The 27,999-nt window shown below is 48.4% G+C and overlaps 1 protein-coding gene across 6 annotated transcripts in view; it reads left to right on the forward strand.

Moving 5' to 3' along the window:
- Positions 1 to 27,999, forward strand: part of SRGAP3 (SLIT-ROBO Rho GTPase activating protein 3) — a 173,692-nt gene that overhangs the window by 95,822 nt on the left and 49,871 nt on the right. For all 6 annotated transcript variants that reach the window (XR_012653877.1, XM_075053399.1, XM_075053398.1 and 3 more), the window contains 3 exons: positions 9,746 to 9,938; positions 14,772 to 14,934; positions 27,150 to 27,212. Coding sequence is in view for 5 of the 6 variants with exons in the window: in XM_075053399.1 (XP_074909500.1) it covers positions 9,746 to 9,938; positions 14,772 to 14,934; positions 27,150 to 27,212 (419 nt within the window). In the remaining variant the exon portion in view is untranslated. The remainder of the gene's footprint in view (positions 1 to 9,745; positions 9,939 to 14,771; positions 14,935 to 27,149; positions 27,213 to 27,999) is intronic.

Here is a 27,999-nt window from a genome sequence, read left to right on the forward strand (position 1 = left end):
GGGTTTTCTTTTGCCTGTTTTTTTTTTATGTTGCCGTTCATTTACAAATCTGCCAAAGGCTGAAGGTAAAACGTTTTTCTCGTCTCTATGCTGTCTTTAACGCTCGCGTACCACTTGGCTGTTGGCAGTGGGAGGCTGTTTGCAGTGGGTTTATCCCCGATCAGGCGCGTCAGCCCGTGCCCAGTGCCCTGTGTCACGGGGCTGGCCGTGGTGGTCACACTCACTTTCCTTCTGCATCCCCTCTGTCACATTCAGAAGTCTTTATCCAGCTTTCGGAGGGATGTGAGCATTCTTGGGGGTATTGATGAGGGATTCCTGCCTTATTTGGGATCTCGGTAGTGTGTATTGATGGTGGGGCTCTGCGGGGCCTTGCTCCCCCACGTTGGGCCGTGTCAGACGTGGTCCTGGAGGCAGCGGTGGGTGTCCTCCCGCCTGCCACCCCGGAGGGGCTGCTGGGCCCCCAGGCTGGAGTGCGTCTCCGCGGGAAATCTGATTCCTGTTGACATCTCACGTGGTTGCGTGCGTGGCCTAAAAATAACGAGCAGTCATCAGCTGCGATATGGGCTAATTGATTTGAAAATATTTACAAAAGTCAAATCCCCAGATCATCTGGTTACAGATGTTCCCTCTTTCAGTTGGATTAGCAGTCCCGCAGCCCGTCTTGAGTGTTGTTGCTCTCCTTGGTTTGCCGAGGAATTTTGTTTTCTCCAACATCCCTGCCGCTGTGTTTCAGAAGAGCTGAGGAAATCGTATTTCTTGCATTTTCTACCTCTGATTCTGCCTTTTAAATAACAGGACTGCTCACAGTGGAAGGTCCTTTCTTATGAACGGAACCAAACAAACTGGGAGGAAAAAAGCAGCACATCTTGAAAGCCAGCTGTCTGGATTTCAAGGGGACTCGAGTTTTTTAGCACCTTTGTTTGTGGAATGGCTCACTCTGTTCTCCTTTGCACTGTTTGTGATTTTATGTATTGTGAATTAAATCATGGGAGCATTTCAGACAAACTACTGTTGGAAATGTGACCAGCTATGCAACTTTATTTCATGTTTTGCTTTTCTGCTTTTTGGCAAATGCTTTCAGCTCTTCCTAAAGTACGTCGGTAGGTTTTTGTTTATTGATTTCTACTAAAAGTTCCTATAAATTCCAAGTTCAGAAACACGAATTGCGAGGTGGCTGTTTTTCTCCTGCAGACCTGCAGCATTTCTGTTCACATCCTGATGGTACTGGGCAGAAGCCAGAGTTGGGGAGTTTTCCTAGTGAGGTTTGCTCTTCATGGCAAGGAGCTTATTTTTAATCTAGCAGGGAAAGCTCTGAACATGGGATATTAAAAAAAAAAATCTATGTACTAGTTGAATCAAGAAAGGGTCTGAGCCCAGTTTGGGTCATTTCTTTGAGAAACCTTTAGCTTTCACAGAATAACTTGTTAGTGATGCTCTCTGAGGCAGTCCATTTCCTTCTAGTTTGCCAAGTTATTTTGGCACAGCGTGAATAAGGACCTGCCACCATTATGTGAATTCCAGGAGTTACCAACCTGCCACCATGTAACAGTGTCTCCTGTACTTGTTTCTTCATGGGTGAGCAGAAGCAGTTCTCCTATTGCTGCAACTTCTTAGTAACCATTATGCGGAAGCGTGCAACTGGAGAGGTCAGGCTGACCACAGATGGTGTTTCGTTAGATTATAATGGCTCATTCTAAAGCTTCGGGGAAGAGGAATGCAAATGAGAGCGTTTGCAGTCCAAACCTGGGCCTGTCATTTCCAGCTACCCCCCACTCTGTAACAGTCAAAGCAAACTACTCTTCTGCAGGTGCCCTTTGGAGATGCTGCGCTGCTCCACCAGCCTGTGATGGCTGACTCTCAGATCACTCGGGATAAAACTCTCAGCTGGGGGTTTCTCATTCCAGTTATTTGAGAGAAAAAGCAGCTGTTTGGCCAGGTAACAGCAGTGCAGAGGTGGGGGCCGTGTCCAGCTCCCCCAGGACAGCGGGCAGAGACAGGATCGCTCCCAGCCGCGATGGCGCTCGGGGTGCCGGTTCCTGCTGTAGCGGGCGTTGGATGGAGGGTCCCTCTGGTCCGCCTGGGCGGTGGGTGCTGTGTGGCCCTTTGCGGTGGACAGCAGCTGTGGCCCACCTGAGCTGTCGGTGTCCCTCCTGCACAGCCAGCTGGGTGCACCAGGGGTACAGGTAGCCCTGCCTGAAACCTTTGGCTGAGAGCATGCCTGCTGCCGGAGGGCAAGAATGAAGGGGTTAATCCTTGAGTGATGGTGGATGCCCATTGGGTTTTTAACAGTTTAGCTCTTTCTTCGTAGGCTTTATTGTAGCCCAGTTGTTCCCAATTGCTTGTGCTTTGAGCTTGTCTCACTCCAGTCGTTTCTAAAAGCCAGTTCTCCGCGAGGCACGTCAGTCGAGTGCCTGGAGATGACTCCCCTCCCTCCAATTACAGAATCACAATTAGTGATCTCTTCCCACGAGTGTCCTCTGCTTTCTAGCTCTGTCTTCCAGAGTTTAAGGTTTTGGGGTCAGGTGCTGAAGAGATATTTGTCTAACATGGAAAACATAATTGGCACTTAGTTGAAGGTTATAATTAAAGGCCTGTTAATCCCCCCATGATGGACAGGACTGATGCAGCTCATGCTGCTCGCCAGAAAATTGCTTGGAAACAGTGCTGGTGAAGACAGTGTGGGTTTTGGTCTGGATTGTCTGCTGGTGCCCATCAAGGCGTCACCCTGGATGTTAGTAGAGGCCCGTTGGGCTTGGGTTCACTGGGGATCTGCTCTCTCCATCTCCGGTGCACGAGCAGGCCAGGTTAGAGGGAGAGGCAGAGGATGGAGGGTGTCAGGATCAAACAGCAAATGGTGGCTGCTCCGTCAGTGGGGTGGTCTCCAGCATCGCTGTGCAGGCAGGGGAAAATGGATGTCCTCCAAGTGCTCCTGCCCGTTCCCTAGGCAGCAGGCATGAAGGGCGGAAAAAGGCTTTTCTGTCTGCCTGTATTTTTTCATGATTATCTGAAAAGGCTACTTAAGAGCAAGTTCATTTTAATTGAAAGGAGGGTGCCTCTTAAATGCGGCAGCAAAGTAACGATGGAAGCAGGGGAGCGACAATGCAAGCGCTGTTGGGGGCTGTGTTTGTGAGCGGCTGACTTGGAGACCTCCAGAGCACTGAAGAATGTCGTTTTCTCTGTTATTGCTTCTGTCTTTGCATTAATGATGCCAGCAGCCCTTAATTTTGTTTTCTGCTGCAAACCTTTTCCATTTAACATGCAGCAACAGCTCCTGGGGTCGGTGGCCATCTGCGTTTGTTTGTGTGACTGCTCATAGCTGAGTGGCTTTAGGGTCACGGCTAGCGGGCTCTCCGTGTCTGGAGAGACTGCCCTTTGCCTCTGCGTGCTTGGATGGTACTGGCCTGGCTGAACTCCTGCAAGGAAACTTGAAGGTGTCAAAGCAACACGTTGCAGGAGTGGGGAAAGGAAAGAAATTCTGTTGGTGAAGGTCAAAATGAGCCTTGCTGATGCCTGGATGCCTCAGAGCATCCTCACCCGCCAGTGGGACTGACATGCCACTGTTGAGTCCTCCTTGGTACCAGGTCTCTGGGGTGAGCCAGCGCACGTGGGATGATGGGGGAGAGGGAGCTGGGTCCTGCCTGTCTGTCCAGGGCCGGCGCTGGGCTTATGAGTGGGCAGGAGGTGGTGACCCTCACCGAGGTTGTGGTGGAGGCTGCTGGCTGTGGGTCCAATGGGCACAAACTGCAAATTCCTATTACTGGGAGCAGGGGGTGGTGAAAGCTACAGGAGCCTTGGCGAGTCTGCGTGTGTTGCTGCTGTCTGAACTGCCTGAAATGACCCCTGTAAGAGCTGAGGAGAAATCTTTATGCCAGATATACAGATCAGATGAGCAGCAGTTGCTCAGATCTGGGAAAAAATAGGAAGAGGTAGGAAATTGAAAACATTGGAGAAGCATTATTGATATTCCTTCTATTTCTGTGCATTCTCAGGGTTCTTAAGAGCTGTTCTGGAGACCACCTCGAGTTGTAATCCACTATGAAAAGAGAACTAGAGATCAAATCTGTGTCTTTTTAAATAAAAATCTATATCAAACTTGCTCAGGAAAGCAGAGCTCTGTAAAGCAAGTCCTGTGTTGGCACCAGCAGGAGTGGGAATGTAAAATCCATATGGGATGTAATGAAATTTCCACTGACCTTGTGTGGGAAGGAAACTCTGGTTGGCAGAGGAATGTGAAGGTTTTAAAAATGTTTTGTTATGAAACTGTTACCTTTGTATCTCATAGGAACGTAGCAGTGGGGTTTTTAAGAGGCTTAATTCAAAGGTGGTTACTCTTAGTCACCCTCAGCCCCAGTGAATGCCACCGTTAACCACAGAAGTTGTGTAATGGGGAAAGTGCTTGCCTACAAAAGGGGGTGCATATGAAGCATCGCTGTAACGTAGCAGGCATGCTGTACCCCGGGAAGCTGTTTTGACGAGCTCGGTGGATGACAGCACCAGCCTGCCATCTCGCATCCTGGCTCTGCTCGGGTGGAAAGCAAGGGAGCTGTCGGAAGCCATGACTGCGTAGGTGGTCGTCTTCTGTTGATCCCATAAGGCATCGCAGCTCTTGCACAACGCAGAGTCCCTGAAGAACAGTCTTCCTGATGAAATCAAAGCTGCAGTGCTACATACATGTGATCTTTCTGCAAAGCTTAAGCTATTTTTCAGCAAACGCTGGAGTCCCAGCTACCAAGGACTGGACAAGCTTTCAGGTGTGATGACCAAGTACTGCTTTTTGGAAGTTCACTGAGCTTCTCCAGGCATTCCTACGCATCTCTGTAGCAAAACCAGGCTAAATATTGCTGTGTGGCATTAAAGCATCCTTCCTCTCTCCCCAGAGAAAGTGCCATTGCAAGGGGAGCGAATCTATTTTGTGACTATAAGTGCAAATGTGAAGAAGAGGGGATGGAGAAGCAGCATTGTTTGCGAGGTGTGCAGCTCTGTGTTTCGGCATGGTGCTGGATACCATAGGAATAGGATACTGCTAATTTTCATGCAAGAGTAAAGACCAAGACACTCTGACACCAGTCATTTTGAGACCTCATTTGCAATGAGAATTTAATTTCTTTTTCTCCATTCATTTGGCAGCCTTTTTTTTTTTTAATATATATATTTTTTTTTAAGCAGGTATTTCTAGCATTGCATGTATAGTGGAATTGTCTTTCATTTCAGGGTGTTCTGCAGATCAGCTGTGAATGAGGGCTGATGTTTGTGTGCAGCAGATGCCCAGAGTCACAGGGGAGCCCTGACCATGCAGCACTGCCTCGGTAGAGGCAGCAGTTGTGCTGAGCATCCCTGCTGCGTGTCACCCTTTCTCCTCTGCCTGCGACCTCAGCCCTTCTGGCTCCTGTGTCCAGCAGCCTCGTGTCTGCTGATGGGATGGATGTAGGTCAGGAACGAGTTAGAGTGCTTTGGCTACTGCAGGGATGGTTACGCAGTTATCCAGGCAGGTTTCAGGAATGGAAAATGGCTTTGTTAGTGGCCAAGTGCAGTGTGTTGAGTCCCTTGCCAAGACTGTGTATGAGCCTCAGATGCATTTTTATGAACAATTATGCTATCTGCTCTTATAAAGTCTCAAGAACATAAAGGAAGTGCTATAAAAGCAGTGCCTGTGGAGGATCCCACATAAGGTGACTGATAAACTTCGGAGCTTTCAGCATTTGTCATTTCCAAGGGGATTTCTTATTTTAGGTGACTTTCACGCAGCCTGCAGCCTCCAGTCCCACTACTGCCATCGTTAAATTACCCAGTAATGAGATTGCTGCAAGTGTCCTTGTTCCTGAAGCTCTCCAAGTTCACCTGGTCAGGCTGTGAGTGGCTCAGTCTTGCATGATAGTTGTTACACGTAGAAATACCAGACTGCGAGATTCTCATAATGGCAATTTTAAGCTCCTCCACGTGGGATCCTCACCAATTTAAAGAGCTTGAAATTGTCCATAAATCTTTTGTGATTTCAGTCAGTGCTTTGCATCATTGTTACTTAATAATTTATTAATTCTGCATCCAGTATGGAACAGTCGTTGTCTGGATAGGACCTTGCTGTAGCTGCGAAGTTGTGGGACAGCCTGATGCTGGCAGGGGATGGGTAGGGCTAGCCTGCCTTGTGTGCATATATATATATATGCATGCATACTGAAGATTGTTTCACGCATTGGAACGGCACCACTGTATTGTCTTGGTTCAAGTCACTGAGCTTCCCAATTATGATGCAGCAATTTCAAGAGCATGTGTTCAAGCAGTAGAGGTATTTTTAGTTTGCTGTGGCCCTTGTAGGTAAGTTACTATTTGTCATCTTACCATGCTGAATTTGCAGAAGGAACCAAGGATGGTCCTAGCCCTCTTGCCAAAGAGCTTTACCAATTTTAGGGCTTCCTTCTTAGTACAGGCGGAGGAGTCCTCCTGTCACATATGCAGTGACAGTTCAACGTGCTGCAGCCTTGCACCAGAAGTTTAGAAAAGTACAGCTCCTGCTGTTGCAGAAAATCCAGGCAGAAAGTCGCCCAAGAGCTCGCATTTGCAGTCCGCTCCTCGTAATCCCTGCAGGAGGCCAAGCACCCCCTCGCAGCGTGGGAGGGCAGGCAAGGGCTCTGCATCTCTCGCAGAAGGTGCCTGCGGTCCGGCGGGGCTGGCAGCGCCCGGGGTTCCTGCTGCCGCTGGGACCCGCTTCCTCCTCCGCCTGCCAGGCTGGTGCGGGCTTGCCAGGAGCACACCGGAGCCTGCCAGGCCGTGGCATGGAAAAATCCCTGAGCTGCATGGAGAAGCACTTGAACTAAAGAAGCACCCACAAATACCTGTCATCTTCCTTCCTCCTGTTGTGTCCGTGAGCCTCTTGGCTGATAATCGAGCCTGAGATGTGCTGGGGAGAGAGAACTTGGGGCTGCCCGGTTCGGCGAGCCCTGATGCACAACTTCTCCAATAACCACAAGTTGCATTTCTCCTGCACGCGTATGCGCATACATGGTGGTGTGCGTGTGCTTTGTCTTGTTTGGTGATGCACCGTGTTTGGGAGCTAACTGTTAATGTATTGTAAGCTCATAAGGTGATGGAGGGAAAGCTGTGACTTGTGGCCTGGATGTTGTCTGAGCTGGGATGTGATGCTAGTTGAAATGGTAAACTCTGCTGTCACCAAAATCATGTTCTTTCCCCTCTTGCTCTCGTGTCCTCTGTTGCCCCTCTAGCCTTGCCTCCCAAAAACGGCCAGGAGTTTGGGTGTTTATAAATCAGCCAAACTTGATGTTTTGAGAGCTGCCTGTCAGCTTAGGTTAGGTGTGGGTCTGGTCCATCATGTTAAAAAAGAAATGGCTCACTGCCAGGCAGTGAGGTGTGGTGTGAGTGTCTGAGTGCTGTAGTGTGGGGCTGTGGGTCCTGCGTGCACGCTTGGGGAGCGACTGGCTGGCCCGAGGGTTCGTTGGTTGAGTGCAGGATTCGCCCTCTAGGTTGCGCAGATCTGCAAGACTATGCAAGGAGGCTGTAGGGTACTTGGGCAAAGAGCAGGTGGAGATGGGGCTTCCCCCTGGATTTGGTGGGCTGCAGAGCTTGAGGGGGTCTAGGCACTAATTTGGAAAGGAAAAAATAGTGTTAGTACAGAAGAGAGGGAGTTGAATTGGTGATGGTGCTGTTACTGCTAGCGTTAGGCCAGCAGTGAATTGGCACATCTGTGGGAGCCAGGCAGGGAACAAGGTGGGACAGAGGCTGTCCGAGGTGTCGTGGTGTGCTGTCCTGTACTGCTCTGGCCCCGTTGAGCCCCAAGGGTGCACGCATGGTGAAGGGAGCGAGCACGATGCTGTGCTCCTGCTGCCAAGCTTCTCTGCTGGCTTTTTTGCCAGGAATGCTTTGCAAATATATCCTGTTGGGGTCCATCAGCTACAGGTGACTAAAGTGAGAAAAATATACTTAATCACAAACCTTAGGAAAAGTTAAAGAATATGTTGCTTATTATGGATTGTTTATAAAAATGGTCACAGCATTAAAAAGGCTATTGCTGTGGATGGACCAAAATGGCTGCAAGTGCCTTGTCTGCTCAGCGGAGTGCATTTCTGTGCACCGCTTTCACTGGGGGCAGAAAGCTAAGTTTCTCAAGGTGAGCACATGCAGTAGTACGCTGTTGCTGGGAGCTGACCCACACAGCTGAGGTGTCTAGCTGCCTTCTGCAGGTGGGGTGTGTGGTGGTGGGGAGGGCCTGGGGGGCTGCTCTCCCCTCTCCCCTTGGCCTCTGGGAACAGGCAGTCACTGCACAGAGCGTTTCGTCATCCGACCTTTGGGATTCTGGCTTGTCTGATCCCTCCGCTGTGCAGCTGCCCCCTCTGGAAGCCTGCTCAGCCCAATTGTTCTCACTCTGAATATTTTTTTTTCTATGTCTAGTCTCATTTTTTCCCTCCTGTTTGCAGCTCTGCATGCCCGCTCCCTGCAGGGCTCCCCTTCCCGCCGGGCAGAGCCCAGCTGCTGCTCCTGCAAGGGAGAGCAACTGCCTGCACATGCTTCTTTGCTGTGCAGCGTTTCCAAGAGCTGCTGAACACCTTCCCCGTGTTTGGGAAGTGGTTTGGAAGGTGTATTTCTGTCACACCCTGTGCCACGGGTGCTGCGCTGCTCCTCTTGCAGAGAGGGCGAAGGGTCTGACTGCACTTCGTGAGCAGCGTTTCCTTCTCTGGTGCTTGCCTGTCTTCCCGGGATGAGCCCCATGTTGGGGATTTGCAGCCTCAGCTGCGTTATGTGAGAAGGGGGAGCTGGAAAAAGTGCAATTGGTCTTTTACCATGGGAGGGAGGTATCCTCAAAATGCAGTTGATCAAGGTGAAAAGTACAACTGCGACGTAAAAAGAGGAGAAACATTAAACCAGTCTTACAATAATTTGAATGTGCTGAACAGAATTGGTGTGCCAGATAGGAGCCAGCCCTGGAGAACAGGTCTGTCTGCTGCTTGTGGGGTGCTTGTTCATGGCAGGAGGCAGCAGGCACCCTGGCGATGCTGCGGCCGAGATTCAGGCTGCCCGAGGCTTCCACCCCCTCTCCCTCTTCTGCACAGGCACCCTCCGGGCACCACAGAGCCCCTCTTCGGCGAAGGTTGCGGGGGGTCGTAGTGTATCTGTCACAGTGTCTGAAGGTCCTTATGAGAAAGCAAAACCACCTGGAACAGATAAAGTCTGTGGTGGTTTGTGAGCTGGAGTTTGGGGGGGTCTGACAGACTTTTTAAGCCTTTGAGCCAAAGACAAGTTTGATTTGCCAGTTAACCTGGCAGCGCTGGGAGGACGCGGGTGAGAGGAGTAGGCATTTACAGTGCCAGCTTCCCTCAGGTCATTGTCAGCTCTTTAGGGGGAATTCAAATGGTCGTTCATCAAGAAATAATATGTTAGTTTATATGCAAAGAATACAGGATTTCAGGTAGTACTAGATAAATTGAAGTATCATTTTCTAGTTTCAAAAAGGCAACTGAAAAGCTCTGAGGGTTGGTCTCTGTGTACTTACACAGCTGTTTATTTTGACAAAGCAAGGTTTTAATATGAGGCTGGTGAATGAAATTCTTCTGCTCTCTCTTGGAAAAAAAAAAATCTGTTGGCTTTAACAAGCCTTGAATTAAACCTGAGGCTTGTGAGGGAGCCTGCTCTAGCACTGCCTGTGCAGTTTGCTCTGAGACAAGGAAAGACAACCTTCCTAGCCAGTGTTTGTTGCTGACATTGTATTTTCTTCTTCTTCTCTCTTGTGTGCATGCAGAAATCCGAACTCAGCTGGTCGAGCAGTTCAAATGTCTGGAGCAGCAGTCGGAGTCGCGCCTGCAACTGCTGCAGGACCTGCAGGAGTTCTTCCGCAGGAAGGCTGAGATTGAGCTGGAGTACTCCAGGAGCCTGGAGAAACTGGCTGAACGGTTCTCCTCCAAGATACGCAGCTCCAGAGAGCACCAGTTCAAGTAAGCAGGTGTTTCCAGGGGCAAAATGGTACAAAATGTTGGGCCAGAGACTGCCTGGAACAGTAGATGTTTGTAGCTGCACAGTTTGAAAGTGGAGTAGCAACAGTGGTGACCTTGTCTGTCTTATCACTGTTCAGGGTTCACAACAAGAACTCAAACAGCCTTTTTCCAAGACTTTCACCACAGCATTACTGACCTGTGCTGCCCAAATTAGACTTACCATGCACTTCTTTGAGCAGTACAATAAAAATATGAATCGGGGACTAGGAAGGAGTCAAGCCCCTTGATTTTTTTTTTAAGAGGCTTGAATTCAGCCACTGATTTGACTGTGAAAATAATGGTAGGCCCATTTCATAAACCCTGTTTTCTGTATGTAGTCCAATCCTTAGATGTCAGAGTGCTTCATGTTGCACACAGATCTGCTTACAGGCTCAGACTTGGCAGCAGTTTCTGGAAATCTAATTTACTGCAGTTCTTTAAAATGAAGTATGTATATGTTTTCTGTGTGTACACCCTTACAGTGTTGAAGCTAGGCAAATCCATAGTGGAAATATTTTGAAACAAAGCTTTGAAATAGGAAGTATGAACTGGATGCTGGAATTGTGTGAAGCTCAAACAGATGATGAAAACTGTAAAATCCGTGAATGTGTGAATATGTGCAAGTTTTCAAAAGCAGCTTCTTTTCAGTTTAACCACACTCTCAAGCTTGGCTAAAACAAAAAGATCAAAAAAAAAAAAAAGAAACAAACTCAAGTCAGAATTTAAGTCTGGAGGCGACTGTGTTTTGTGATGAGGATATGTAGCTTGTGCCGTTACGCTGGCTGGTTGGCGGCTGTGACTTCAAGGCTCCTGTGAACACCACTGTCCCGTCGCTGTTGGAGGAGCTGGTCCCTGCTCTCCTGGTGCACTCGAGTGTGCCTGGTCGGAGGTGTCAGGCTGGGCTCCACAGGATGATGCTCAGTGTTCGCACGTGTGTGTTGGTAGCTGTCAGGGTTTTCCTCCCTGCTGCTCCTCGTGTTCCTTGCTGCAACTGGCTCTCCCCAGCAGTTTCTCGGGGTGCGGGGTCTCGCTGGGCAGCGTGAGCGGTGCCACCGAGATGTGGCTGGCAGGGTCTGCACCCCGGGGGCCACGCGGCAGCGCCTGCAGCACGGAGGCAGATACTCGTCCTGGCTGCTTCCCATGCAGCACGTCAGCTGAAGTTCCCCACCTTTGTCTCCCCTGGCCATAGGATTTGTCCCTGTCTCTTCTTCTGACAGCGGTGTCCATGAAATAGTCTCTCAGCTGGGATTATGCCCTTTGCTCAAGATGAAATGAGTGTCATTCAATTGAATGGCCAAAGACTGCAGCCACTCTTTAGCTCCTTTCCCAGAAAATTGAAGGTTTTGCCTGTCTGATGCTCTTAGCCTTGCTAGCCCCTGGCTCTTTGCAGCCTTTTTCTTTCTCTAACCCCTTGTAATTTTTTTGTTTCCTTTTTCAGCCGCAAGAGCGGTGATTTCTGCTGTTACATTACTAAATCCTATTTATTCCATATTACTAAATCCCATTTAATCTGTTTACTCAGTGTCTCTAGCAAGCAAGGCTTTACTGTTGTCTAATGTAAAAGTCTGCTGAAAATGAATTGCCATTCAAATGATATCTGTTCTTTTTGCATCTGACTGTTGCTTGTCAGTTGTGTGGTGCTGGGCTGGTGCTGCTGTATCATGTGTTGGCGATAACTGTCCTGGGGAAGGAATTGGCCAGTATGGGCTCAGGAAGGTGCTCTTGTTCAGAGATGGAGCCCACAAAGACTCGCGCGCGTGTGTGTGTGCCTCTGCCATCAGCTGAGAGCAGTGTTATGGCAGTGCCATTGCTTATTGTGCTTACAGTATTGGAAGGATGTTGTTGTGGAGTATCTACAGGTGACAATGATTCTCTACCTTTATAAGACACCTGGGCACAAGTGCCTGGTGGTTTGTGATGGTATTGATAGTGTTAACAGGGTCAGCTTGATTTCAGTGCACACTTCTGCTGAGTCCTCACTGTCTTACTCCACGTTGAGACTCCCTGAATATATTTTTCTTCCAGACTGCTTTGTACCTGCCCTTTATTAGGTTCATCTGCACTGCTTCCCCAGCTTGCTCATGAATGTCATTATTCTGATGAGGCTTTTGAAGCTCTTAAGAAATATGGTATGTTCAGCTATTCCTTTGTCCCTGTGTAGCCATGTGCAGCAGGCTGTGGCCCAGCCCTTAATAGTGGTAATTGCTGCGGTGCTGGGCTGTTCATGGTGATTCTGGGTTGACAGACTCATTCATGCTTTTATATGCAGTTGTTTTGTCTGTACGTGCATGCAGAGATTTCCTGGAGTCACCTTGCCTTCCTCTCCATGGGTTCAGTGGTGAGGTGGGCTGCACCAGCCCTGGTACCGTGGGTGAGAACATCTTGGATGAGGAGGAGTACATGTGTGAAGGCTTCAGCTGCACAGTGTAGCTGTGGCGAGCGTGGGCTAGCTTTGATTGCAGGATTTCTTGGGAAGGAGAGTCTTCTTTGAGCACAGGGGGTCTGAGGCCCGTGTCCATCACGGCCGCATTGCCAGCGCTGTCGGTGCGCGCAGGCTGCCGAGCCCGGGTGTGAGCAGACCCGGCTGCCCCGTGGGCGAAGCAGCGGGCGCTCCCTGGGCAGCTTGCACGTGTCTTTAGGTGCTGGGGAGGGAGAAGCCTCTGGGGTTTGAACACGTCTATCAGGCACAGCCATGGGCACATGGGGAGACCTGCCCAGGCAGGAGGGTGGCAGGGGAGATCTCTGCCAAAAGGAGCTGTTTCTCTGGAACCAGCACATCTTGTAGGAAAGCGTTGGTTTGGCCAGAGAAAACTGTGTAGGTGAAACGTTTGGAACAAATCACTTGGCTGCCTCATTTAGAGGATCTATTTCAAAGTGTCTCAGTTGGACAATGTGAGATGTTTTCTTTCAGTTGTATCATTTCTGGAAATTTTGGTTCACTCTTGATTAATTTGCTGTCAGTACTAAAAGCAGTACACGGAGAGCAGTGCAGGTTTTTCTTGGTGTTGAGATGGAACATGTCAAAATTAGTTAAGCTCTAATCAAGTGTGAAATGTTTGCTGAAATTTCCCTCAGAAGAGAGTTTTTCGGACCACCCCTGGCTTCCAGGTGAGTCAGGGTCTCGGGGTGCCCCTTGGCAGCAAGCTGGGTGGGGATGAGCTTGCTCTGAGGATGCTGTGTGGCTCCTGGGGACTCTTCAGGTCACCCGGCCTGACACCTGCTGCTGCTCTGGTCGTCTCTTTGTTGTCTGCAGTGTGAGCTGGGTTAAGACCATTGTAAGTATTCAGCATACATGAATGTATTCATGTTGTGCGCAGACACTTCGTGTTAACGTTGGATGCAAAGCATTTTCTCCAGCACTGTTTAGTGGACTAAATGCGGTACAACAGATTGTGCGGCAAATGGGCTCTTTCTGAAATGGAAGTGACAACCTTATTAATAGCGCCAAGTGGAAAAAGGAAGTAAAACTGTCTCCCTTGCAAAGTGTTGAAGGGATTGCCAGGGATGTCTCTTCTCCTGTACCATACTCCAGAGCACCCAGTTTGGGAAAGGTCTGGTTGGGGGTCTGATTTGGTATGTGTTCCGCTGGATGTCCCTGTGGGGAAGCGCTTGAACAGCTGAAAGAAACTCGGAAAGAGGTTCCTGGAAACCGGAGCAGGGCTGCAGATGGGTTCCCAGCCTGGCTGGGTCAAGGGACCAGCTCTCGTGTTGTCTCCGGCTGACTCGCACGTTTTCAGGTCCTTCAGAGCTGTTGCCCGGCGTATCTGCACTGTGTTACTGTAATACTGCTAACTGACCTTTTGCAGACCGTGCCTTTTTAAAGCGTAGGTATGGAACAGTGGACCAGAATGCACGCTGGGTGCCCCAAGAAGTCGAGGTAGGGCAGAAAAACCAAGCTGTGTAGGGCAGATGGTGTACAAAGGTCTGCATATATGTGTGTTGAGTGGAGCACAGGGCTGCGCCCAGGGTCAGCATCAAAGCATCCATCTCCCCTGCACAGAAAGCCTCTGTCCTGCCACCGGCAGCTGTGGGAGGCTGGTAAATAAGGACGAAGCTGTGGGAGAGAGCAGCTTGGGGCAAAGGATGGGAATTCCCTGGCTTGATTGAAACCCTCGTGTACAATACTTAGACTGGGAGCTTCTGTGGTGGCAGAGATACTTAAGCACCTTTCCTGCACCGAAGAGGAGGTGCTGCTGCGGTCAGCCGGCGGGCAGGCAGCCGCCTGTCTGAGCACGGGGTGTCTGCCGGGTCGCACCGCCGTGCCGGTTGGGGCAGCGGCTCTGGGCCAGCACCCAGACCTGCATCGATGACCCCATGGCATCCGCCAAAAGGATGTGGCTCTGAGCTGGCGGAAAGTCCGTGACGCGCCGGTCTCCTCCGTCGCAGAGCTGCGCCGCTGCCCCAGGCGCTGGAACCCTGGAGAGGGAGCGGGAGGTGAGGGGTGGCAGCGGCGGAGGATGCTGCGGCCGGGTGTCCTCCCTGCGGGTCGGTGGGGACGGCAGGAGAAGGCCGTCGTGCTCGCAGCCCTGCCCTGGAGAGGCGGGCTGGCACTCCGGCCGCTGCGCTGAGGGGCTGCCAGGTGCTTGGCTGGATGCTGCAGCGGCTTTTGGGGGGGGGAGGCAGCCAAGAGGAGCTCGCAGGCTTTCCTCTGGGGGCATGACGGATTCTAGTGGATGTGTGCGGTGGAGGAAGGCACTGTTAATATGCTGGCAGCATTCATTTGAAAGTCATGTGCCTTTTTGACTTGTTCACTCAGCCTTTTTGATTTTTTTTTTTTCCCCCGCACTTCCCTAGGAAAGATCAGCACCTACTTTCCCCTGTGAACTGCTGGTACCTGGTTCTGACGCAGACCCGTCGAGAGAGCAGAGATCACGCCACCCTGAATGACATCTTCATGAACAATGTCATCGTTCGGCTGTCACAGATCAGTGAGGATGTCATCAGGCTCTTTAAAAAGGTAACCAAAGTAGAGATGGAGGGTTCTGCTCAGCGAGGATCCATCCTTGCATTTTAGTCTAAAATAGAAGCTCATTGTGGACTTCTACACAACTGTGCCCCCACTCCCAAAGTCTAAACAGATACAGAAAAGCCAACATTGTTAAAAAGCAGAGAAAGATAACAGGACTTCCTACAAAGTACACATCACATCTTAATGAGAAAACTAGAGAGGAGTTTGAGCTCTGGACAGTGAAACAGTAAAACCATACTAAGGCAGGCCAAGTAAAATTCTCAGAGGCAACTTGCTAAAGACATAAAGCAAACAAAAACTTCTCTGAAATCACAAGAAAGAAACTTGCTGCAGGATGTGAAGGGGAATAGATGGGTGAGGTGCAAAAACGCTACGAGGAACAGCCAAAGGCCATCTGGCTTCTTTAGCTTGGTACTTATTATGGAAAAGCTTAGACTAGAGATTTTCTTGGGGTGGTGTGGTGGTGTTACCAACCTGAGGAACCTTATCCAACTGAATTGCCATTAGATGTTGCAGAGCAAATCTCTACAAGACACTATCACTTAAGTCTTTCTAGATAATATTTATCCAAGAATTTTAAAGAAACTGAGGTATAAAACTGTCAAGTGACTAGCTGTGAGGTGTGACCTGATGCTTAAACTGGTGTCAGTGCCAGAGAAATTAAATGTGGAAAACATGATGACTTTTTTTAAAGATTCCTGGAGAGCTTCAGAGAACAGATCAGTAATCTGACTTTGAAAACAGACTTGTTGGATGAAACTTCAGTAAAGCGCAGAATGACAGGCATGTAGGCAGGTACAAGAGAGGAGTCAGCATGTCTTTCTGAAGAGAAGTCAGGCCTCAGAAAGCTAGTGGAGGTATTTCTAGGAGCCAGTGATCCTGTGAATAAGTTGGCACAGTACCTGCAGTGTCTTACAGGCTTTGGAAGAGGTCCCTCGCTGAAGTGCTCAAAGAAAAGAAGCTGTTGAAGAATAAGGAGTGGTTGTTTTCTGGGTTAATGACTGGTTAAGAGACAGGGAACAAAAGGAGGAATTTCAGTGGAGTTCCTAATAAATTATTTGGAAAAAGGATGAATAGTAAGATGACAAAGTCTACTGATGATATGGAATTATTAATGATAACCAAATTAAAAATGATCATCAAAGACTAGTAGGAATCCTGCAGTCAGGTGGACCAGGACTCTTCAGTTGAAAATGAGGGGGGAGTGTGTAATGTGGTAAGAGCATGAAGAGTCACAGCAGTTTGTAGGAAGTGAGTAGAAATGAGGACCTCGTCGTGCCTGCTAACATAAGCCATGGGTGGTCATCAGGCACCAGGCAGAAAGAGAAGGTAAAAAGGAAAGACTTTTTAACATCATTAATACTATATATATTATATTTGCAATATTATGGGTAATGCTACACGTTTGTTGCCTCATACCATGTTTGTGAAAGCCAGATGTGTAACCCAAGTCCTCAGGTAGATGTGAAGGACTGTTCCGTATTGGAAGCTGCCCAGCCCCACTGCTGGCACAACTTCGGGCTTGGGAGTCACGGTCCTGCATCTTGTCACATCGTGAACATGCTCGATGGCATCGCTGGCCCTTTTCTTCCACTTGTGGGCATTCGCTAATGGCTGCCCTCAGTTATACCATGGTGGGCTAGGTGGACATTTTGCCTGGCTCTATGGCTTTTATGTTTTTCTTACTTTTTTTTTCAGTTGTTTTCAACAGGGGTAGCTGGAGAACTGCAGCTAGTGAGCAGGGTGAGCCTGCTGGGATGGCTGCCTCTCCAAACAGGAGAAGGGCTTCAAATCGGTGGTTATCTTGAAATTTTAGCTTGACTGGAGAGTAAATTTAATGTGATATTTTTATGGCCAGTTTCCTCTAGTTTATAGATCTGACCTAGAAATTAAACTGCAAGGTCAGGTTTGGATTTGCTGATCTGATATGGGACATCATCCCTTTTCCTGTCCTTCTGGCCTCCAGAAATTGGACAGATTTGGGATATATTGCTTAGTTCAGTTCTAAGTCTGTCTCAAAATCTCCCTCCCATTTGCATTTTACTCTGAAGCCGTTTTTGAGATGTATATTGACTATACTTCTGCTGACCTTTCCTAGGTCTGTGAATGGTGTATCTCACTTTGAACCATAGGACAAATCCAGTCAACATTCAAACAAGGACATAAATAGGGTGTTTGAAGTGTTTTCTTGTAGTCAGTCCTCAACCAGCACAAGATGATAAAGTGTTTCATCCATTCAGCAGAATTATCTCTTTGTGTTTGCTTTTCATCCATCTCTTTCCCCCACCTCTTTTGAATTTAGATTTCAACTTTTAAGGCCCAACACTTATATTCTATAGAAATTGTTGCTCCTTGTTTCTCCCTCCCCCATCTTCTGCCAGGAGAGGTGAGGTAGCAGTGACTCCATCTGCAGCCTGCCAAAGCCAGCACCTGCTTTTAATCAAAAGGAGGCTTTACAATAGAGTTGTGGGGATTTGTGATTTCACTCGCATTTGTCCCTGGAGGTTTAAATTGTAGCAGAACTCACCTGGCCCTGGAAATAATGCTCAGCTAAATCATGGAAAAGGCTTATTTTGTGTCATCGTTAGTCCTTAATGTGGATAGGGAAGCTGCCACTTTTGGGGATATTCAGGTTATTTATTTTTCTTAACCTATTGCACACTGTGCCCAAAAGGGATCTGGGGCTCTGCTTCCCACTTCACAGCAGTGTTTTGTGGGAAGCCTTAGGCACATGTGTGGGAATATGACCATCCTGGTAAAAGGCTTTTTAAGATATCCAGTCCAGCCTTGCAGCTGGTATGAGATTGCTCGGAGGAGGTATCTTCCACTGTTTTATCCAGTCTGGTTTCGAGTATGATGAGTAAAGTGCTTGAAGCACTGTTCCTGGGGGGGACTGTACTGTACAGGATCGTTGGGCAAATGAACCAGCTCCAGAAGGGTTAAAGGCATCTGCAGTTGTGGTTCAGCTGTTTGGTTTTGTTGTAGATTGCTCTTTGATGGTAAATTAGGGTAACATTTTTTTTCCAGAGATGTCACTTTTAATTCCTCCCATCTAGAATTTATTAATGGGTTGTGACATGCTGCGGGTACGTGGAAGAGCTGGAAGGTTTTGTGCGTTGTGCTTTCTTTATGTAAATGTAAACAATCTCAGCAAAGAAGCAGGGATGTAATATCTGGGGTACGAGGATGCGCATAACTAAGAAGCAGTTGATCAGTGTGGTGGTAATCTGCCAAGAAAGATGCTGGGTGCTGAGCTGCTTCTCCCCTCGGCTCCCCTGGATGCGCTTGGCAGCAGCGGGGGTCATCCATCAGTAAATTGGGCCATTGGGTTTTGTTCATCTCCACCCAAGTGTTTTGCCCTCCTGCTGACCAGCAGGGTACGGTCCCTGGCGTTTGGCCATGCATCGCTCGGGCACGCCTCTTGCCGTGGCCGGCCAGAAAGCCTTTTGGCTTACCCAAATCCAAGAGAGAGGGAAGTAGGACCTAGTGGGGATTGAGTTTTTAGTGTTTGAGTTGGAGACGTTTAACTGAGCCAGCTCCAGGTCTGACCTTGCCTCAGCCGAGGTCAGTGACGCCTTGCGCTGGCCTCAGCAGCAGGGCTTACGGGAAGTATAAGTTGATTATCAAAGATAGAGGAGAAGCTAGATCACATTTCTTCAACCATTGGCAAATCTGGTTTTGCAGGCTGTGGTCCAAGCTGGGGTCCCTGCTGTGGCTGTGTTTGGTGACAGGACAGCTTTGCAGGGCGTTTGTGGCCGCAGTTGCTCCTCTGAATTGCAGCGGTACTCGAGGCCGGCTGCTCTGCTGCCGGGGGAAGCTGTGATCTCTCCAGAGCTGAGGAGCTCCTGTCTGGGCTGCAGGGTGAGCTGCAGGTTGGTGGTTCTTCTGTGGAGGCTCAGCTAAGGCTGGTGACACTTGCGTTGGGGAGCTTGGCATCTTCTGCTTGTGGATCACTTCGTTTTTGGCTTAATTAGTGGCAACTTTGTTAGCTTTGAAAGTGAGGAGACTGCAGCCCTCGGGGAGTTGAGTTGAACTGCAAGTTGCAGAAGTCCGCGGGGGACTCAGCAAGGGATAGCTTCTTGGGGTGGTGATGATAGCATTTGGGGTTTTGATGAGGTAGAAATGAGATATTTTCTGCATCCAGGATTTTAAACTCCTTCCTGAAAATTTTAGCATAGAATCAAAGAGAATTTATAAAGCCAGATGTTATGTTGGTGAATCAAGGTACATCACTGAAATCAGTGGACCCACTTCGGTTGTCCATAGGCACTGCAGACAACATATATCCAGTGGCTGAGCTGACTCTTTAGCTCAGCATACCCTAAAAGGAGAAACTCTTTGTACTTAGGGAAATAGCATGTTACCTATGAAACATTATTTACTGAAAGTATATATGTTTTTGCAGGAAGGAGAATTTGTTAGTAAAGTGGTCCTGATATGCGGAAATAGTTTGGAATCCCAGGAGAACAGAAAACTAGAATAATTGAAAATAAAACTATTGAAAATAAAAAAATAAAACTATAGGCCCTAAACCATAGTTAGAAAAAGCCCAGCAAAGCCAAGAAGGGAAATGGGTAAAGCTTATAATGAAAATACAAGAAAGAGATGGGGATTGAATTCCTGAAATTGGCAGATAGAGGAATTAAATACAGAAGCAACAACTTTTAAATAAGTGTATGTTTATATAAAATATATGCAGCAGTGCCTTTAATGCACACGTACGTATATTTATGTGCATATTGAGTACATTTTTGTGACTATGTATGTTCCTAAGTAATTTGGTAATAAAGTAGTGCATAGAATCATATGTAGATAAATGTTAAGTGATGCACATAAGGAAGAGCAGCTTTCCAACTCGGGTGCATAAGACTGGGCTCTGCCCTAAATTTTGGATGGGATGGTGGGGTTAAAGCATCAGGCTCTGAGCATGCCAGCTCAGCGCTTGCTAGCAGTCAGAAAAGAAATCAAAAGTTGGGAACTGCTGGGAACAGAGCAGAAAACATCATTAAACCCCTGCAAATCCATGGCATGCTCGCATCTTGAATCTTGTTGGGTTTTTTTTCTGCTCTTTCCCTCCCAACACATACAGACTGCCACTGTGCTTGGTGGCATCAAGTGACAGAGCATCTCTGTGTTATGACACTTGCATCAATACTTAATGAGGCACGCTCAGTTGGGATGGGATCAGGCAGCAGCGGTGCGAGGGTGAAGGACTGCAAGCCCAACGCAGTGGGTAACCCGAGGGGTCTGGCTGGCAGGACCTGGCCCCTGGGTCGGGGCACAGAAGGCATCGTCTGGGGACGGGAGCTGGCAGGGGTTGCTTTGCTCTGTGACAGTGCCATGTCCCCCAGGATCATCACGGATAGTGTGAATTTGGGAACAGAGGCTTGGAGAACTCTGGAGAGAAGAAGCCTGCCTGTCTTCAGGAGAGTCTGTAGACAGTCTTGGCATCACGTGTGTTTAAGCACAGTGATAGATGTCAGTTAAGCAATCCACAGCCCTTCTGCTGGCCTTTCAAGTATTTTTGAATCGCATCCAAAAGAATCCCAGTTATAACTGTGGAAACTTGTCTCCTTCTTGAATACCTGCAGAAAAAAATATATTGAACTGTGGGATTCATCCAAAGCTGGTCTCGAGGAAGAGTGTGGAGATGCTTGTAATTGATATTTGTAAGAGCAGGGACCATTTACAAAATGTGAGTCAAATCTGTATTTGGACTTTGATAGTTCTTTTGTTACAAAATGGGCAGTTGTTCCCATCCAGTTGTTTGTTTTCTTTCTTCCCCTTCCTTTTCTGCCCTTCCCAGATGTGGAATACAGAAGTTCCTGTCTTTGGCGATCTGGCCCCTTGAGGGTACGATTTGGCTCGCCCCCTGAACTCAAGTTTTTCAGCTGAACCCCTATGCACTGAAGCCATGTAATTTTACACAGCTATCATCCAACACCATCGCCCCCGAACCCTGCTGCCCCCCTGCCTTGTATTTTATCCCAGCAATTAAACAAACTGTGCATCTTTCTTCTCCTGGAAATGCTTCAGAATCCAGTATTTAACGTATTGCTATAATTGAGGGCTCCAACTGCATCCCATTGGTGTGGATGATGTCAGGGCAGGAATAGCAGTGTAGATTGGGTGTTTTCCTGACACCTGGCCCTGCTTCTGTGACCCTCTAACCTGAAGCCGCAATATGTGTGTGTGTGTGTGTGTGTATATATATATATATATATATATATATGGCAGTTTTCATAGTGGGAGTTTGCTGGAGCCTAGAGACCCAAGACAAACATCTTTCATTGGCAATACTGAGGCTGGGGGCTGTGCTGCTGGTGGCTCTTACAGTGAAGGAGGAGCCCATGGGGATTTTAAATGTGTCCCAGCTTTTTTATAAAAAGACCCAGTAATGACGTCATTTACTTGTTGCACCGACTGGTTATAGTTGCAGTGACAGAGGGCAATTGTCCTCTAGCAGGTATGGCTTCTTGCTGCACAGAAACTACTGTTCTCCAAAGCAGGGTAATAAATTTCTGCAGAGAGATTTTTGAGTTGGGCACAACATCATCTGGAGACCAGGAGCTGTGTATCCAGGCTGAAAGAGAAACATGGATCTTTGCCACAGAAATGCCACGGTGTTGCTGGTTAGATAGTTGGAGGTGCCTTTGGGCTGCATGGTCAGCATGGTTAAAAATGGGCCAAGAAATCCTCACGTCCACTGTTTTGAATCTCTTGGTACAAGACATGACAGATGGAGTGCATCTTCTTCACCTTCAGACTTCAGCCATGTATTTGAGTTGGTTCTCTGGACTCATGTGGAGAGTTGGGCATGTCTGAAATGCCCCCTGGTCTGTGCTAATGCCTGCCTTGGGATGGGGTGAGTTTTGGCTGTCCTGGTTCTTTGCAGCACGCATGGGTAGCTCAGCTGCAGGTGTGACCTTGCAGATGCCAGGCTGGGGCCAGTGCATGCCATGAAAACCTTTGCTGTTTCTCTCATTTTGTTTACCTCGGCATGCCGGGTCTCACGGTTGATGCCCAAGATGTTTTCCATCAGAAAAGCATCCACAAGCGCCGGGAGGGGCAGACCAAGCCAGAGGATGCTTTCTGAGCGGAGACTGCTTTGAAGAGCCCAGGGCATAATGCAGTTCAGAGTGGCTCTGGATGGCTTCGTTTCAGCGGTGGCTCAGCCTGCAGCTCCTCCTCGCAGTCCCCCCTGGTGTCACGCAGGGCTTGAAAGGCGGGTGGTTTGGGTGAGGGTTACAGAGCTGCAGGAACTCAAGAGTGGAAGTTGAGTTTGACTCTCCAGCTCTTCCTGGTTCTTCAGCACGGCTGCCACTGGGACTGGCTCTGGAGGTGGGCTGGGGTTCGAGGTATTTCCCCTGCTTGCTGTCAGCCCTTGACACTGACGTTGAGGTAGATGTGGTAAGGTGAGCTTGGGTTGCAAATGTGAAAAGCAGGGAGAGTGTGGCCTCTGTGGTATTGTCTCCTCTTTCCCAGCAGAAGCTTTCCTGGGAAATGTAGGACCTGGAGACGGAGTGCTGCTCACTTGGGTGACGAATGGTGTCCCATCAGCGACTACTGCAGAGCTGTGCAGATATTTAAGGGTATTACGGAGCTTCTGCAAAGGAGTGCTGCGGCAGGGACCTGCAGGTAGGTCGGGGAGCTCTGCAGGCAGCGCAGGGGACCAGCGTCCTCCGTCCGAGCATCCCTGGTCTGCAGCGTAGCCTGTGAAATTGAAATGGACAGCCAGCCTCCCTGCCTGCTCCGGCACACAGGCAAGCCCTGCTAATGAGGAAAGTAGAGGGAGAAAACTCAATTGGGCAAATTTCCCTGGAGCTTCCCGTGTGAGTCACGTTCCTGGCGCTGGAGGAGATTATCAAGGCAAATGTGTTAATGTTGCTAATAGGCAGGCAATAAATGGAGATGCTAAGATATGTCACTGCAGAGATCTGACTTGATCTGTTGTCGGAGTGAGTCTCTGTCACCATGAAATTTCACAGCACATCCTCCTGGCAGAGGCAAACCCTGGGTGAGGGATGCACCACTGGCCCCCTTGGCCAGGCAGGTGTTCTCTCTCCTTTTTCCTCCTGCTGTGGCAGAAGGTAAGAAGTTTGCTGCTGCTTCCAAGTATGGAATACAGGAAATTACATGTTTGAGAAGGAGCATTGCTATGTCCAAAGTAACCGTGCTGCGTTATTCCCCAGTGTGAGATTTAATTACGTTCCGTGACAGTGAATTTAATTATGCCCCATACTGCAGTGTCCTGGATGGAGATTTAATGAAGAAGTGGTGTCTGTCTGGAAGGGAGTTTTTTTCTTTGTCTTTAAAATAACCGTTTTTTGTTGCCAGTAGTCTGTGTTGCTTCTTCCCCTTACTTTGTCTGCAGCGACAGGAATTTTAACAAACCTGCTGAACTGAAGCCATTGCTATCCCGGCAAGCAACTGTGTTTTTTAGTAGGAATGGAAGGCATAAAGCAAGCAGCTAAGTTGAAGTTTGGGTTTTGTGGATGGTACCAGGGGACTGGAATGACATTTTGGCATTGTCCCTCATAAACACACAAATGTAGTTTCTCTGTGATAAAAAGGGGAGGCAGCAAACTTGGAGGAGAGACGAGTCCTTCAGCTTCTCACTTGCCTGCATTTGGAAGAGGCTCCAGCATCACAAGGTTGGATGCTGCCCTCTCGGATGCTGGGAGACTTTTGACAATGCTGGAGACCACTTTGGTCTCCAGCAACAGGATGCAGGGTGTTTGGTGTACAGCATCTATAAGCAAATGAGTTTTAAATTAGTACCCACCTGTGGTCCCCCCAGGTCAGTGTGACTCATGGGACCAACACACTGCTGACAACTGAGCCATTTTTTGTTGCTCTATTTAGGAGTCTAAAATTAGTTTTGAAAATTACGGCTTTGCGGACTTCCCCTCCGCCGCACAGGAAATCTGGGGCAGAGGCAAGAGCTGCAGCTGACTTTGGGCCATTGCTCCTACCACAAGCCCGTCGTCCTCCCTCTGCTTTGGGAAGGCTTGGTGCGGGGCCTGGGCTTTGACTCGTGACAGCAGGGTCAGCTGGAGGGGTTACGTGTGACTCCGAACTCCTGCAGGCTTGGGGCCTCTGGGGTCCAAGACCCCAATTTGTAGACCCTGAATTAAATAACTCATATTCTGGATGTATCTGGGAGGGATGCATGATTTTAATAGCTCCGTTGCTTATTAGCAAGCCACAGTGAGATTTTCAAGATCAGCTAGTGACTGCTGGTGTTGGTGGGGAGGGGAGAGGGACTGGGGTTTCCAGCAGACAAGGTTTCCAGATGGCTGGGGGTACTTAGCACCTTCTGGTAATTGGCATCTTCTTGGCACCTTGCGCGTGTAAGAATGGGAGCAGCGTGCATCAGTCACGCTTCTGAATATGGGACTCTTCCAAATACCCTGGTGCTAATTCACAGATAAACTATAATTACTGGATGTTCACTGAATGCAGAGTGCTTTTACTCTTTAGATTCCTTGCTTTGCTCTTTGCATTCAATTCAAAGTTCTGATAATCTAAGGTTAAACTTTTCAAGTATGTAGGTTGTCCAGTTAGCTTTAATTAGAAGACCTCTCTGTGTCGTGGGCTTCTTTAGCCACCCAGCCAAGAAGCTGACGGGATGTTGTTTTCCCTGACTGCGTGCACAAAAATGCATGGAGTTATTTGAGGAAATCTGAAAGAAACTGCTCGGTTTTCTGGGTTTGTTTTTTTTGGGGGGTGGGGTGTCTATACTTAGTTTAAACACATCTTCAAGCCATAATAAATGTTTCCTAGCCAAGAAGATTCCGCAGAGAGATTTGGGGTGTAATTACAAGGGAGGCAGGAAAGCAGTGCATGCACATCTACACTAGCATCCAACCACTGGATTTCTGAGTAGGAGTTGACTTGATCTGCAGCCAAGCTTAAATGTTCAGCAGCTCCCCAAGTTGTGGCCTCTCCCGTGAATTGCCATGCTCGTGCTGTAGGAGGTAGGCGACTGGATCTGTTTCACCCTGCCTGGCAAGAAAAGTGAAAAAACAAACTGGTAATAGGATTTCAGCAGACAGGGGGGTGGAGGGAGGAAGATGCCATGAGTTTGTACACTCGCAGTGAGCTTTCTCCTAAGCTTGCTGAACTTTGGCTGTTGTGGTTGTGAAATTGGAAACTTTATTATATAACTGTGGTGTAGCTATTTTGTAATAACATGTTCTTTTTGAGAGATATTTTGGTTCACTCAGGTCAGAATAGTGAAAATGAGCTACTGAAGACAAATTGGGGAGGGAGGGTCATGATCAAGGTAAAACTAAAACCTGAAGTGCTTGGGCTAGGAAGCCCTGATAATCTTTGTTCTGAAATACTGAAGTTGATTGGAAATTGCAAGTCCAGCAGCAGGTGTCTTCACTGAATCTATCAAATCAGGATAGATTGACAGGTGATACTGTATGACTGGTGAATGCAAATCTAAGCAATTTGTGTACCCACAAATGTTTATTATATAATTTAAGTTACACAGGGGAGTTAATGTAGAATTTAAGTTACACAGCCAGCTCAGTGTGGAGAACGCAACAGCCACTTACCCACAGTCAGTAACGCAGCTTTTGCTGAAAAATAGGCAAAGTCAAGTAATAAAACACTTCTAGCTATGGAGCAGGCCCAGCTCTTGTGCACTCTGCCAGTCTTAATGTGAAACAAGTCCCCAAAATGGGGGAGGGCTTTACGTGTGAGATCCACACAGTGAAGTGACTGTGGGCTGGAGAGAAATACTGCCAGTGGAAGGGCAAAGCAATATTGTCTATAATTCTAGATTCATCCCTGTGTGTTTGCAGGATAAATAAATTAAATTGTGTGATGTTCCTCATCATGGTCTCTGAAACCCAGGTTGGGTGATCCACGGGCAAATATCGGTCTCAAACAAAAATGCAGCAATTCTGAAATAGAATGAGGATTTGCTGTACTGTGTTCATGTTTATAATCACGCATTTTATTTTGTTAAGGATTTGTAGAAAATTAAAGGAAATCAAAAAGCCAGTTTACTTTTAAACTTCACTGTCACAGGCAGATTGGAAGAGGAAGCCATCTGTATTTTGGTTTTAATGTTTAGAAGTGGAAAAAATGGAGCCCAGGTGTGGATTGGCAGCCCTGTTGATGCTGTTTTTTCAGCTCCCATAGCAGGAAGGATATTAGACAGGATTTCTAAAGTGGTGTAAATAAGGCGCCTGGGGCATTTCTCCTGCTGTGGGGCTGTTTTGTTCTTGAAAATAATATCTAGAATTAAAATGTACACGGTTCTGTTAGCTCCACTGCAGAGCAAAGAATGGCAAGTCTCGTGTTTGGCAGGGGAGCCAGGAGAGGGCAGATCTCCGAGGGGGCAGAGGGTGTTTGAGATGGGCATTACCTGAAGCCAGTTGTGCTGCCGAGGTCCACCTACTCCGTTGTCAGCTGAGAGGAGGAAAGAAAAACCCTACAGGCATGAGAGAGGTTGCTGTGGTTTTGTTCTCTGTGGGACGGGTGTGAAAGCCTTTGCTGGGGATTAACAGGATCTCCTCGAGCACAGGGGTGGAAGGGCTGGGAACAAGTACTTTTGGCTTTGTGAGGATCAGGTCCGTCACTTGGTTTAAGAAAAGAGGAGAAGAACAATTCGCTGCATCCCTGTCCTACCAGCTCTCCAGCGTCCCCAGACTTTGTTCCTTCTGCTGGTGCCATGGTGTCCCGTACCAGTGCTCTGGCAGCACTGGAGACCTTCAGCGTACCTCTGATCAGCTAGTCGGGGAAAAACCCGTCACCTCATTTCTTCTTCCCGAGTTTGAACTGGGCATTTGCAGGGACCTCATTCCCCCTTTCCACGTCTCCTGCCTGTCTCTGGAGTTTGATGCCCCTCGAGTGGTGTGAGGTCCTCTGGAGCCACGGCGTGCTGGGAGCGTTCAGAGCGGGGGCTGAGCGTCTGGCTGCTGCTGCCAGTGCTCGACCTGCGCAGGGCCTCGAGGGCAACGCGCTTCTGCTGCTGAGCGCAGCTGAGGACGTGCTTCTGGGAGGGCAGTGCTACCGCAGTACTGTCCACACCTGCGGACGGCTTGGAGGCAAGGGTTAAGATGCATATACATGGCGTAGTTGGAAGGCACACAGTTTTACTCTTCCCTCCAAAACGTATTTTCCTTTCAGAAATGCACATTGTGAGCTTAACAGTCTTAGCTCTTCTTCTTTTTGTCTTCCAGAGTAAGGAGATTGGCTTACAGATGCATGAAGAACTCCTGAAAGTCACCAATGAGCTTTACACGGTAAGTAATGAGCTGATCCTACCCATGCCTAGCCTGTGCAGCAAGGGGAACGCAGGCAATGTCATTTGTTAGAACAAAATGTCTGTTCAATGTTTCAGTGACTTGAGGAGGCTTGCTCTCCCTCCTGCCATCCTGCGGTACAGCCCATTCGTTCCTCTTGCATTTGTTAGAAACATTTCACTCTTCACTGGTTTTGACGGCAGCAGAGGAGGATTTCCCAGCGGTCCTACAGGGAAGGGTTTCTGCGGCCGCATCAGGCAGCGGATCATGCCACATAACTGTTTCACTTAAGCGTAAATGGAGATGTTTTGGGTGTGATCCCTGGTGTCTGTAATGCTCTCACCTGCCGGGCCTTCTACACCGTGTTGCCTTTAGGCCCATTTCAGTTTTCGCTTGGTTGGTGATTTCTACCAGGCGCTAATGGCTCAGAAGTCGTGCTCTGAGTTGACAGTGCTAATTTGTGGCTGAAACCTGACCTGTTCACGTGAGTCTGGTGGCCTGTGGATGATGGCTGAACATGACCTTCTGCTGGGGAATGCATAAAAGTTTTAGGTTGTATATGCTCAGCTTCATCTTCTGCTCCAAGGAGCACTTTGATTATGGAGCTCTTTCTGTGCCTCCAGGTGAAACCGTATGCTGTTACTCAGGATGTTGCTCTTCAAGCAGGTTTTCATAGTAGGGCAGTAAAAGTCTTTGTGTTGCTTCTGTCTCTTGTCCTGAAGCAATTGTTTGTGGTTTAGGATCAACAAAGCAATATAAAGTCTGTCTTGTGTTGGAAAATTGAAAC

Source organism: Buteo buteo, chromosome 21, assembly GCF_964188355.1.
Source record: "Buteo buteo chromosome 21, bButBut1.hap1.1, whole genome shotgun sequence".
Classification (NCBI taxonomy): Eukaryota; Metazoa; Chordata; class Aves; order Accipitriformes; family Accipitridae; genus Buteo; species Buteo buteo.